Source organism: Microtus oregoni, unplaced genomic scaffold (genome assembly GCF_018167655.1).
Source record: "Microtus oregoni isolate MIOR12 unplaced genomic scaffold, Mior012 000024F_ref0000369, whole genome shotgun sequence".
NCBI classification, from domain to species: Eukaryota; Metazoa; Chordata; class Mammalia; order Rodentia; family Cricetidae; genus Microtus; species Microtus oregoni.
This window is the reverse complement of record NW_024543083.1, coordinates 1,207,396-1,222,064: the sequence shown is the minus strand read 5'-3', so window position 1 is coordinate 1,222,064 and position 14,669 is coordinate 1,207,396. Positions and strand designations below refer to the sequence as shown.

General features: G+C 38.9%; 1 protein-coding gene across 1 annotated transcript in view; it reads right to left on the bottom strand.

Moving 5' to 3' along the window:
* Window positions 1-14,669, bottom strand: part of Tnks (tankyrase) — a 157,969-nt gene that overhangs the window by 105,715 nt on the left and 37,585 nt on the right. Inside the window, exon 3 of the mRNA XM_041673586.1 lies at window positions 30-125. Within this exon, the coding sequence (XP_041529520.1) occupies window positions 30-125 (96 nt within the window). The remainder of the gene's footprint in view (window positions 1-29; window positions 126-14,669) is intronic.

The window sequence follows — 14,669 nt, the reverse complement described above, 5'->3', positions numbered from 1 at the left end:
CAAAGAGCCTGCTAGCTCTGTTTTCTTACCTGTGAGGACAGCTTTTGCTGAAGGATCTGCCAAGTCCAGAGCTGATTTCCCATCAGTGTTCCGAATGTTTGGATCGGCTCCGTGCTGCAGCAGCACTGTGCAGGGAAAGCAGAAACAGTATCTTACCTCGGGGATACAGAGATTATTTACTGCTAAGTGTCGCCTCGGCATGGTGTAGGCATAAACATACATTGCACAATTTTTTCTCTTTCAAGAAAAGAAAAAGGAAAGAAAAAGCGAAAAAGCACTGCAGCAAAGAATCCTCTCTAGAGTAGAGCGAAGTTGGCAACTTATGGTACAGTATTATCACATGACTTGACATCATAAACATGAAACTAGAAGCTTGCCCTGGACAGTACCGCTCTGCCTCCCGAGGCAGCAGTTTGGGAGCTATGTGCTTGCTCACTGACTCGCTGTGAGATGTGCGAGCTGAAGCTGCCCTATCTTTACTACCACTGTGACTGCTTGTTGCTGCCGCTTCACTGCTGAATTTCCTAATGCTTCCTCTCCTCAGAAGAGTTGTAATACTGTGCAGGCTTTTAGTGGTTCACTGCTTTCCTAGGAAACTCACCATAAACACACTGGCTTGCTTCCAGAAGTTTAACTGACACAGTAATGCATGCAACTCCAGCTCTTGCAGCCATAGAAAAAACCCTCCAACTATCTCCTATAAATGACCCTCCATTAAAATTTTTAGAAATAGAAATTCAATCACTGTAATGCATGTAATAAAGCTATTTCATGAAAACCAAATGCAGAGAATCCTTCAGATTGAGAAGCTCTTATAAAAGAATGCCAGCTAAATAAAACATGGACATGGCATTTTGGTAAGCTAAAACATTCCTAAGCCACTTCTGCTGTGTAAGAGTAGTGGAGGCTGGAGACTGCTGCCTTGTTATCACCTATCTGATATTTAAACACGTAAACAAAGCATCTCTAGTCAAATACCTGAAATCCAAAGAGGTGAGGAAAGCATCTTTCCGAGCACGTACCTATCACACAAGGAGAAAATTCCGTCTGACCTCGAGACAGACGGGCACGTAAATATAGAGTAAATCATTGCCAGGTTATGTATACACGGTATATGTGAAAAACAAATGATTCTCATGGTTAGACTTGGATTCCAGCCTCAAAACATCTCATTTTTTATACATGCAAATATTCCAAAGTCCCAGGGGGTAGGGTGGGATGGATCTGAACTCTGAAACACTTTGGTCTCAGACATTTCAGATAAGCAATAATTACATAAGATCTTTAGGGCCTGAAATAGTGGCTCAGTTCTGATACTAAGCACCACGTAAAAAGTAAAAAGGTGAGCACAGCAGCATTCATCTGTATCACAGAGCTGGGAATCTGGGGACAGAAGGATCCCTGGAACTAGCTGGGCACAGTCTAGCCAATAAGTGAGAGATCATCTCAAAACACAGTGGAGAGGCCTCCACACACACAGGTACTCTCATTATGCAAACACACTCCTAACAGGCAACTACATACAGGAAGAAGTAATTGCAAGTTTCAAAGCACACACCATTCTGAGCACCCTGCTTCATCCATCCAAGAGAGGACCAGTCCTCTTGCTCAGTGTAATCACATTGCATGCACTACCTCCCCACAAGTCACTTAGTAGTCATTTAAGCTCATCATCCTGGCACAGCATCACAGGGCTGATGTTCAAGGAACCTTATTTTCCTTAGTAATAGCCTCAACGGTAACAGTAATGACGCTGGTGAGTCAAAGATCTCAAAGGCAGGTTAACATGTTTTCTTTAAGTGAGACGACAAAGTTCTCAACTTAAATGAAGAGAAAAATGTATATTAAGATCTATGCTAAGTCCTTAGTCATCAGAGAAATGCAAAACAAAACAACTCTGAGATTCCATTTTTCACCTGTAAGAACGGCCAAGATCAAAAACACTGATGACAATTTATGCTGGAGAGGTTGTGGGGAAAAGGGAACAATTCTGCATTGCTTGTGGGAATTCAAAGGGTACAACCCCTTTGAATGCCAGTGTGGCAATTTCTAAGAAAATTAAAAAACAACCTTCCTCAAGACTCAGTAATACCACTTTTGGGTATATATCCAAAGAATCGTGCCGGAGCAATTAACCCCTCCCTGCCTGCCTGGGCTAAGTTTGCAGCGGAACCCCACTACCTGAATTAGCAGAAGCTCAAGTACCTGTGGTTTTGCAACAAAAGCCGCCACAGCGGCAGATTTGGTCTGATACAAAGTGACTTGGCCAGGCGGTGGTGGCGCACGCCTTTAATCCCACCACTCGGGAGGCAGAGACAGGCGGATCTCTGTGAGTTCGAGGCCAGCCTGGTCTACAAGAGCTAGTTCCAGGACAGGCTCCAAAAACACAGAGACCACCACTGACAGAGCTACAGAGCGTGCATCAATGGATAAAACAGGACTGTCATATCCTGCCAAAACAGGGTAAGATAGTTTTGAAAAGTTCCTTGCCTTTAATAATGGTATGTCAGTATATTAGGCCTTAGCCAAAGTTGGTTGACTCAACATTGCAAACGAGACTTTGGGTGATTGCCCAGGTAGTCAGTTGTCTCTGTCAATTGTTGCACATTTTAGATATATCTCGTTTGTTAAGTAATATTTATTCCCTTCTCAGATCTTTGCTTAGTTGTTGAGTGCTATGTGCAAAGAAAGAATAGAGAAGCAAAAGAAAGAGCTATCAGAAAAAAAAAATGGCTTTTGTCTGTATTTGGAAACACCAGATCCTGCTTTAAATGGAGGTGAAGACATTTTTATTTAGCAGAATATGACAATTACATAATAGGAACTTTGATTCAGCAATTTTTAATAAGTGGTAGAGACAAAGTATTGAAAGCCTGACTGTGCCTCCAAAAAGGAACTAAATATTCAATCCTTCTCACAGTAAGTATCTTAACTATTATAACTTTCCTATTTTGCAAGAGAAGTTGGCAATTTAGTCTCAGTTTTATTCTGGGTTAGGTGGGTTAAAAAGTAGCAACTGTTCTGCTTGAAATGAATGGCTTTTAAACATTCTGTGGCCCTCTTAGCTCTTTCTTGGACCCAAACACAGGCACATCCTCAGCAGAACAATGTTACAACAAAAAAGACCAGTTGAATTTCTTGAATCAACTGCTGCTAACAAATCATATTAGAAAATATTTAACCATCTCAAGTTTACTAGACATAAGTCACAAAATTAACTCCATAAAGTTTAAGTGTAAAGGTATGTGCAATTAAAAGACCAGGGGGTCTAGATTTGTCTTTCACACTATGAAAGGAGGAAATGAAAAGATAAAATATATGCCTAGAAGCGAGCTTGAAGCCTGACAGTACCCACTACCTATTAGCTACTTCGAATATTTAAAGCACATTTTAAAATGCAGATCTTTCAGCATGCAAGTTCCTCCAAAAGCTACAGATCAGTCCTACCGGTAACACACGGTAGCTACTCCACTACTGGGTACATACCTCAGAGATTTCATCCAACCACACATCACAGACACCTGCACATTAGTGCATATTGCAGCACTTCCCAAAGCAGAGTGAGAGATAGCCTGAATAGCCTTCAACAAGGGAAATGCAGAAAGGAAATGTGCTTTCCATATACAATGGGGCAGGTTGCGACTATGAAAGTCATTGCTGGTGTGTTACACAGTACTCTTGGCAGGGACTTGTGTAGGACTACATTCTAATACAGCAAGAATGTTATAAACAAAAGCGAAGGACAATGGCAGCTCTCAGGAATGCCAGATGGTACTTTAGAGGTTGTATTTAAGAGTCAAATCTGATGCCTCAAAATGTACGTGCCAAGTGTAAAACCATCAAAGGTAATTTAACTATTAGCACAAAATGTAATTGGGGTCCATGTTGTATGGTCAATACAAACTCAAGTCTCAGTAGTCAAACTCAAATTTGCATTATGCAAAGATAATACAAAAGTAAAATATGAATAATATAGAATATAAATGAGTGAGTACCATGATCACCCACAATTTCCTCTATTTCATTTGTTTATTGAGAAATGCCCTCACTATATAGCCCAGGCCTCAAATTCATGATCCTCCTGCTTTGGCCTTACAAGTTCTTAATAACTTATACTATCTTTAAGCAACTGAGATATAATCCAATCTTAAGCCACTACATTTTGACTCTTCCCACTTTTTCTACTGATGGACATTAACCTTATCATCTCCTTTCCAAGAGGGAAGCCTAGAAAAACTACATCAGCTGACCCAATAGATGGTTATAATTCAGGTAGGACTAAACTCTCAAAAACATTCCACACAAGCTATGACAAAGACATATGATTTTCCCACCCAGTTTCTATTTATTTAGGAGAATCTACTGATTCAGAAAACACGACTTTAGGCATGTTGTCTTGTTTCAACACTATTGAACCCAGGTTCTCTGAGCCATCTTTCCAACCCCAAGGACCAATTTCTTTAAGTTATTTTCTTAATACATTGCAAAGCATCTTTATCCATTGAGCGACTTCATCTGCCTTTGTTTTGATTTTCTAAGCAACAAAATTTTTCATACTTTAGCAAAGTATATACTAAGGAGCCAAATGTAAACAAATACTCTTCAACATTAGAACTCTCATCAACATACATGGGATTTAAGCAATGAGGGTGCTAAGAATGTTGCTCATTTGGTGAAGTGTGTATACCCACCATGCACTATACCCTGGGTTTGATTCCCAACATTATACAAAACCAAGCATGGTGACTGCGTGACTGTAATCCCAGCACCCTGGAGGGAGAAGCAGGAAAATCAGAAGTTCAAGGTCATCCTTGGCTACAGAGTGAGCTCAAGGCCATCCTGAGCTATATAAGATACTGTCTCAAAACACATATAAAACAGAAAAGGGACAGAAATGAAGTGGTCTTTCTTTTTAACTGAAATACATAGTACATCCTTGCTTATTTACAATAATAGTTTCTTCAACAGAAGTACATATGTGATAGTGTAATATTATATATAAATATAATTAATACCATTAAAATAATGTATAAAAACCTAATTTTTCCATTCAAGATATACATTACTTACTATGGCACAAAAGTAATCAAGCTAATAAGAAGATTGAGTCTCACTATTGTGTTAGTTTTTTTTAACCATCAAGAATTGATTTATCACTAACAGTAAACATAATTGAAGTAACTGCTGCTAACGTACATAATAATGTGGCTGGTTGAATTTAAATTAGACTTAAGGGTAAGCATTTTCAGTTTTGAGAAATGGCCAACTCACTTAGGTGGTAAACAATGAAAATAAAGAGATGTAACAAAAACTAAATGCTTCATGTGATCCAGCAGTTACTTAAGACAACTTACTCAAGTGGCAATAACTTGAGGAAAAGGGAGTCTAGAAGAGGACACATGGAATATACTGTTGTATTGTTGTTCTGAAGCCGGTTACTGATTCAGACAGATAAAAACCATCTTTCCTAGGTCTCATGGGGGCAAAACAGGAGCAAGGAAAGCACAGAACCCACCCCAAATTAGTGACTATAAATAACATTCTCCCCACACTATGAGGGACTTGTATCTCTGGATGAGGACAGGTGGGTGTATATGAGGTGGGGTATATGAGGACCCCTGAAACTTAAAAGGATCGTTGTAGCTGCTACATGTCAGGATATGCCAGAGGAGAAGAGAGCTGAGAAGAATGCTCCTGCCTCCAGAGAGCACAAATACAGACACCACTAACACACCTGCAGCTAGGAAAGAGAGGCCTCCTTAGGCCACCTTAGCTAGGAGTAAAGAGCATTCCCTTGGTCAGGGTTGGGGTTTTCAAGGTCAAAATTACTTTCTTAATTAAAATGTTATTTCCTTATTTCCCTGTGTTAACATTTGCACTGTGAGTTATCAAAGTACACCAGAGATCATGAATCCTCCTCAACTATGTTCATGGAATCAAAGGGACAAGCATTCTTTAACAAAGTTTTTAATAAAGAAGCAAAATTTAGTAATTTTGTTGAATCGTCATCCATAAGTGATGTGGGAATGATTTTTTTGGTTCTGGGCAGTCGGGAACAAACAAGGGGCTTCTGCCAACAATTGGCATGCCAACATGTGCTGGCTAAACCACATTAAACCTGAGAGAGCTTGGAAAGAAATTCTGTTCCGGGTAATTCAATTATGTTTTAAATAAATGCTGATTGGCCAGTAGCCAGGCAGGGAGTACAGGTGGGACAACAGACAGGAAGTAGAGGCAGGGCAATGAGAACAGGAGTATTCTGGGAAGAAAGAAGTTCTTCCTGCAGTCCTGTCTAGACACTGAATAAGGAAGATGTGACCTACCCTGCCGAAAATTTTTGCCAGCCTACCTTAATACAGATTAACTCTTCTTTGCCACTATTGCAATTTCTAAATAAACCATTCACTTTTATTAGTTTTCTTTTTCAACAGTTACTTGTCTGTATATGTGTGTGTGTGTGTGTGTGTGTGTGTGTGTGTGTGTGTGAATATGTACATGCCATGGTATATACCCAGGTGATTCTAGGGCAACTCTTTCCTTCTACCATGTGGGTTCTGGAGATCAAATTTGGGTTGTCAGGCTTGGTAGCACGAGCCTTTAGCTACTGAGCCATTTGCTGGACCCCCTCACTCAGAGATAAATGCTGTATACACCACATTGAATTTGAGGCCTAAAAAGAGAGGCTCTGCTCTCTTAACACACTCATGTTCATTGATATGCAAGCTTCTCTGAAAAACATGAGATAAACATTTCTTTGATGCTCAATGGTGTCTTTTGCACTAAGTGATTAGCGACATTCACTGGGTAAAGTAAGCTGCCTTCATCTTAATTAACACCCTCTGGAGGACCCGAGAATGTCATTGCACAATGCAGAGCCTAATGTGACCCACTTATAAAGCTCTTCCAGAACGGAGATGAAAGGACGAATATTCCAATGTAATGACTAGGGAACTAGGCTGGTTTCCAGAGAAGAGTTTTAAAGGCTGTTCTTTAGTTTGGTTTCTTTACTCATAATTTCCCTATATTCTTGAGATATGTTATTTTGTATGGTCACCATACCATACGACCAGAGCTTCTGAACTGTGTCTCAGGAGACTCGATCTCAACTGTTCCTTGCATTTGATTTTGGTCAATTTTAAATTTGAAACCCTGGTAGTCACTAGCAAGCATGTCATGTCCTCGTAATACCTTAGGCATGTGACATTATGTTATGAACAGCAATTTTATGAAATCCAAATACAGATTATTACTCACAAAGCTGGGTGGCACACAACAATTATCCCAGTATCTGGGAGGAAGAGGCAGGAGGATTATCATTGAGTTTGAGGTTAGCCTAGGCTACACAATAATCAGGCTAGCCAAAAAAAAAAAAAAAGAAAAGAAAAAAGAAAAAGAAAAAAAAGGTGGAGACTGGAGAGATGGCTCAGAGGTTAAAAGCACTGGCTGCTCTTCCAGAGGTCCTGAGTTCAATTCCCAGCAACGACATAGTGGCTCACAACCATCTGTAATGGTGACCTCTTCTGGTTTGCAGGAATCACTGTATGCATAAATACATGCAGGCAGAACACTGTGTACATAACAAATATTTTTTTAAAAAGGTATGCATATGTATACATACACAAAAACTCAAGAATTTTATTTAACTGAGATATGCTTTAAGTATAAACCTATTTCAGAACTCTAGTTGAAAAAAATATAAAAAGTACCAATGTTTTATAAACAGTACATACTGAAGTAGTATTTTGTAGATATTGTGTTAAATGAAAAAAATCAGTGAGTTGGTTATCACCTATTTTTAATGTGGCTACTGGAAAAGTTTTACCTCCATATGGCAGCATTGTACTTCTATTGGACAGTGCTATTTGAGCAGACGTTTCTCTACTTTGAACCTACAAACACACTGGAGCAGATATTCCCTGCTTGTAAGGTACTGGCTCCATTATGCTGCTTACTTTGCACGTATCCTCTTGGGCTCACAGATAAATACAGGGACTGCAGTTAACCTGAGTGTCAGCCATCATCTTCTGATCCCTTGAGGCCAGAGAGTACGGGAAGCTGTCAGCTCTTCCACTTCACAGACATGGGGAACCACTGCCTTTCCCTCTCATCTGGTTCTGCAGTCTCCCTGGGCTCTTGATATTGCAGTCATTTGGCCCTCTTTCTTTCGGTGTCACGCTTTTTGGTGTGTAGACAGGGGAAAGAGGGGCTAACAACTTGGATTTATCTTTCACTTTGCTGTCTTCAGCTTCCTGGAACTTTGTTGAAGTAGTCAGCTGTTACTTTCATCCTATCTGGTCTGTCTGTAAGGACTTAACAGTAGGAAGCTGTCCTGTTCCTTCTAAGATGTTCAACAATGACCCTGACTACGGCCCAGACCCATGACGTATCTGGTAGCAAGTCCCACCATGACAACTACAACTGTTCCTGTACACTGCTAAGAGGAAGAACTCGCCCTGGCTAGTTCTCGCTCCTCTGGTTCTTCAGGACCCCACACTACTCTAACACACAGATATGACTTGGAAAACATCTCCATCTTCAGGGTCCCACATTCCTCTAACACACAGATACGAAGTGGAATCCATCTCCAGATGGTTTTACATGCCCGGCTATTGTAATATTTCCTTTAAAGAGAAAAATGCTGAGATTTAAAGCATAAAAACACAAGTAAATAGTAAAACAGTAAAATAAAATAAGTGAAATTATTAAGTCTATCACTTTGTATTTAAGTGCCAACTTTATCACAACTATTTTATATTACAAGGAATACAAGTTATTTTAATAATAAGATTTATTAAAGAACAGAGAGACCTCATCAAAAAGAAAAGAAGTGTGCCTATCCCAGTTAGGGTAACTATTTTTTGTGATGAAATGCCATAGCCAAAATAAGTTGGGGAGAAAAGAGCTTGTCTGGCTTACACTTCCAAGACGTCAGGGCAGGAACTCAAAGAGGATAGGAACTAAAAGGAAGCAGGAACCTTGAGGCAAGAACTGACTTAGAGGCCATCCTGCTTACTGGCTTGCTCCCTGTGGCTTACTCGCCTGCCTCTTATAGATAGGACCAGAACCACCAGACAGAGGTAGCCCCACCCACAATAGGCTGGGCCCCTCAAATCACTAAATAAAATGCCTTATAGGCTTGCCTACAGCCCAATCTCATTGAGGCATTTTCTCAACTGGGGCTCCTTTCTCACAAATGACTCTAGCATAAAATCAGTCAGGACAGGGCCTCAACTGCACCATATTGCTGTTTCTCCTTGTTTCCCACAAATAATACGTTCATTAGCATCACCAGACTCTTAATTCCAAATTCTCACTAAAAAGAATTTTATTCATCTTGGCTAAGTATCTGTTTGTAGACTTTTTAAAGTTTGTCCAGAAAGCAGAAGGCAGTACAGTGGCAATTTGGAATTTGGAAGGAAGATTACCTAGGCTGGTGTCTTAACGCATAAGCAAGCATGAGAACACACCATAAGCTCAAAACTAATGCTAAAATACATAAAAGACATACAAGGCAAGTCGGTGGGTTCACAAAATGAAGACTTCTATGTTGTGTGAATTTTTTACTCTTTTGGCTTTTGGGGGACCCAATACCCAGCTCCCAGGTAAATCACACGGAGGCTTATTATTACTTATGAATGCCCTGCCTTAGCTTGACTTGTTTCTTGCCAGCTTTTCTTAACTTATATTATCCCAACTAACTTTCCTTCTGGGCTTTTATCTTTCTCTATTTCTGTATACCTTTCTTTCCTTCTTTCTCCGTGACTTGTTGTATAGCTGAGTGGCTGGCCCTTGATGTCCTCTTCTCCTTGTTCTCTGGCTCCTTTTCTCCTTTTCTCCCAGATTTCTTCTATTTATACTCTCTGCCTACCAGACCCGCCTATCCTTGCTCCTGCCTTGCTACTGGCCATTCATCTTTTTATTAGGACCAATAGGTGTTTTAGACCAATCTTGAGTCAGACCCCTCACTGACACACTATTTTGAACTATTATGGCCAGCCTGTTCTAGAGTATCTTTTAGCAGATAAATTTCAATATTAGGCGAAGCCCAATATCACTTAAAAATATTTTTTGGCCTTATTTACTTTATTTAAATTTAAGCATCTTTATTATATTTCTTGTAGTATTAGAATGAATTCAAACTAGGACTTCCCTATGAATCTTAATAATACATAATGAGCAAATATAAGTCTGTGTGTGTGAGAGAGAGATGGTATAATTATCACTACTATCCAGAAGGCCTACTACATAGTACCAAATTTAACAGGTCAATATAAACACACTAATATTCTTGAAGGCATCTGAATACCAGTAAGCAAGATGCTCAGAGTGTGAGGCATTGTGTTACAAGAGGAAATAATGGTACCTTCACTGCTGTTTTCCTTCTCAAAGATACAGTATAGAATTTTGCCAAGTGTTGTACAAAAATGTTACACTAAAATTTAAACTACCTAAGTTTACTGTTTATAAGGAAAATTGATGCTAAAAATGAAGATGAGAGTTGTTCTGAAAGAAAAAAGAACAGAATAATCAAACAAATGGAATCATATTCCCAAAGCTAGGCTGGAAATGGCTCAGTGGTGAACTCAGTACTCTACCAGAGGGCCTGAGTCCAGGTGCCAGGACCCACGTCAGGCAGCTCACAATGGCCTATAACTGTCTCTAGGGAATCCAATGCTCTCTTCTAGCCTCTGTGGTAGTTAAACTCAAGATCACATACCCACACAGGGACACACATAATTAAAAAGTAAATTCTAAAAAATTCTCAAAGTTTTGTTAAATTTTCAAATAATTTTTCCAAAGAGCATGGAAGCAAAAGGAAATGAATGTTCTCCGTAACTCATTAATGGATGACACGTGACAGATAACGTGACAGACTAAGTCAGCAGTCCTGGTGGAGTAGTCCAGAAGCTAAAGCTGCTGTGGCTCTCATTAAGAAGCTGTGGCTTTCCAGGCCATTAGCCTAGTGTGATTAAGGTTTACACAGACACTTAATGAAAGTGATGCTCTGTAAGGAAGGGCTTTCAAAGTCCTACTTGTTTTCCCATTCCACCTGAGAACTGTTAATGAGATCACAGGCACACATACATATTAAGTAGGTATACGAGCCAAACATTTACAATTACAAAGACATTGACCATAAAATAATGATTATGTACAGTCTTACATTTATTAAAGAAGAAAGCAAAGTTGCTTACTAATGAGATGGAAATGACTGTTTACTGTTGCATAAGGACATTTTGCCTGAGTGGCCATGGTGGTGTACATCAGTAACCCCAATACTGGGAGGTAAAGGCTTAAAAAAAAAATCAGGAACTCAAGGTCATCTCCCACTGGATACTATGTTCAAACCCAACCTGGGCTACTGCTGGAGACCCTGCCTCAACAAAACAAAACACAGGCATGCACAAAAAAACACTTTACTTAATATCTGATCTAATGTAGCACATTGAAAACATCTTTCGGAGATATCGATATTTTGGTTTTAAAAACATCAATGCTGAGAATGTTGTTTCACATAAATATGCAGTACCAAATGGCAGATGTTTAAGACCATTTCAGAAGCGGATGGAAATTGTCCTATCCTGAAATAAAATTCTTTGAATATTAAGTCAGCAACTCAAACAGAAATTTTTATAATCAAATATTCTAGCATCATATAGTTCAAGCATGCTAATCTAATGTGTTACGGTCTGACAGTGGGGATATATTAAAACCTTTGTTTTTTTTTTAAGTAATTAAGTTCCTGTGTTTCTATAAGAGGAAAAAACTTTGCAAATTTTGTATGGACAGTAAGGAGACTATCATAACATGATAGCCTCAAATCTGAGCCATGATGTTTCAGGTAGCGCTCATGATGGGATAAACAGGGTAAAGTATGGATGCTGTTGTGATTAGATCTAAGGTTACAATGAAGTCACATGATGCAACACGGGAAAGCATAGCAGAAACATCTTAGGTTCATTATGTATTTCATTTTGAATTAATTTTTGGTTATTGTGTACCCCAGAAACTATCACTGCTGCCAATGGCCCTCCCTATTCAAGTTATTTGGCCCCACATGGAGTTGCAACCCACAGTTTATTAAGAGGGGCTTTAGAGCACTAGTTACAAAAGAGTAACAACCAGAAATAGCCCAAAGTGACCTAAAACAAATGACTGATCAAAACAATACTGTCTACAAAATTATGAAAGCTATAAAGTTACAGTGTATTAAACCATTTCTTAGTAATTTATAACATATAAATTGAAACTAAAACAATGTAGAATACATGGAACAAGCATTTTATATATAAGTGCTTATGATCATGGTAATTACATCCGACAGCACTGCCCGAGAGAACTTGTACAATAACTTATTTCTACACCTGCATTGTCCAATACCCAGATACCACCAGCATGCACCCGAAAGACAACCACTACCATTGGTAAACTGAATATTAACAAGAACATATCCATCTTGAAAGACAGAAAAGGAGGTGTGACAATTATCAGTGAACTCTCTAATTCTTCTTTGATGAACATCTGCTACTTCTAAAGACAAACCCCAGAAAATTTTATTAGTCTTTGAAATATGACATTTAAAACAATGGGAGATAATACTGCCCAAAGGAGCCCAACACTCAGTCCACCTTCTCTCCCATCCTCATGTCAAGGTATGAACTTTGCCAAAGAAAAGGTAACAGTGGAAGCCACCAGACAATTTATACTGCAATCCTTTATACAGGGAAAGCAAACGTGTCATTCTAGATAACATATGTGCAAACAGTTATAAGAAACCCAGAGAAGAAACTACTACAGAGAAGAGTTACATAGAAACTCGGCTTGTCACATTTATTGCAGCATGCTTAACACTAGTCAGTCTAGAGGCCAATCAAGAGCCAAATAGTTTATTGTGGCACATATGCACAATGGAGTTTTAGTCAGCCATAAAGAATAAAATTATGTCATATGCAGGAAAATGAATGGAATATCCTTGTTATCATGTTATGCAAAATACCTAAAGAAAATTTATTTTATTTTGGCTTTTTTTTAAGACAGGGTTTCTGTGTATCCTTGGCTGTCCTAGAACTCACTCTGTAGAGCAGGCTGGTCCCAAACTCAGAGATCTACCTGCCTCTGTTTCCTGAGTGCTACAATAAAAGGTATGAGCCACCATTGCCTGGCTAGAATATATTTTATTTATATACGCATATATAACGTGAAAGTAGAAGGTAGTCTACATTGTGATGAAGGAGTCTAAAGCAAGTAGGATGGATGATACAAGAGAGAGCAATGAAATGACCAATGTGATAATTTTTTTCATATACAGAATAGACATTTAGATAGATTTATATCCATACACATCTATATGACATGAAAGCAGAAATGGAACTATTAGGCAGAGGAAGGTGGCCAGGATAAAGAGGGAGGACAATGGAGGGTAAGCAGGGGAAATGAGTAAAGAACAATAATGCGCACATACAAAAACGCCACGAGAAACCCATTATTTTGTACACTAACTAAAAAGAACTAATAAAAATCTTGTTTAAAAGATGGTTTCAATTTGGAAGACAAATTATAGCTGACTACTCAACAGCTCAACTAAAAGATAAAAAGATGGACATTTAAAAGAAATTATTTTTGTGATTAAAACAGTCTTAAATAAGTTCCCACTAAGAACAAAGGAACTTCAACTCCACTCCAAAACTATTACAAGTACTCTGCATCAGCTCTACAAAGGAGCAACTTTCTCCTTTCTTCCAGAAAAAAAAAAATGGTAGTCAATCTGAACCTTGAGTCTAATGCAGAAGATATAAATAGTAATGAAAGTGCTCGGCCAAGTACTTTGAAGATGCTCGAGTGTAACCATAACTCCTGGGGTCTCATGACCTTTCCACTCTACTGCTGGACCTCAACTTCTCATCTGAGATGGCGACTCAAGGATTTAGAAATAACAACAAAAAAGGTTCGACTGCTCTCTTTTGTTGCCTCTCTTGTTTTGTTAGACAGCCCAGGCTAGCTTCAAACCTATTTTGTATCCATGGCTGGCCTTGAGTTTCCAACCTTACCTCCATCTCCCAAGTACTGGATTTACAGTCATGCACCTCCACACTTGGCTGACTGCCCATTCTTTATAGAAAATTAACCACGAACAAAGTCAGGACATGATCAGAATATACACTCAACTACTCATCCTGATAGTTGTTTGGAAAAATGAAAAAAAAAATTGTATCTGGATGTAGAATGGGTTTATACTTGAAATAGAAACATGTGTCTGGGTATAATGAAAATGCAAATTATTTTAAACTCAAATAAGAACACAACAAGAAATAGAAAACTCATCAAGAAATAAACTCAATGTTTTTGTCCATAACACAGATAGATGGGGAGGTTGGGGTGGACAAACCTGATTAAGCTATCTTCTTGTGAAATGGTTTGTGACTCGTATGTACTTCCTGGCTAGAGGATCAAATACACTGAAGTAATGGGCAGTGAAATTATGAAAGTGAAGCAGATTATTGTTAGCTCCCTACTACCATGGAAAACTAGCAATCCCTGAAGGAAGGACTCTTCTCACTGTGGGACTATGGACAACTAAGAATTCCACCAGAATCAGCAACGAAAGAAATAGCTTAAAAAACATCTGGCTCTTGATCCTACAACAACAGATAATGTTCAAATGCTAACAA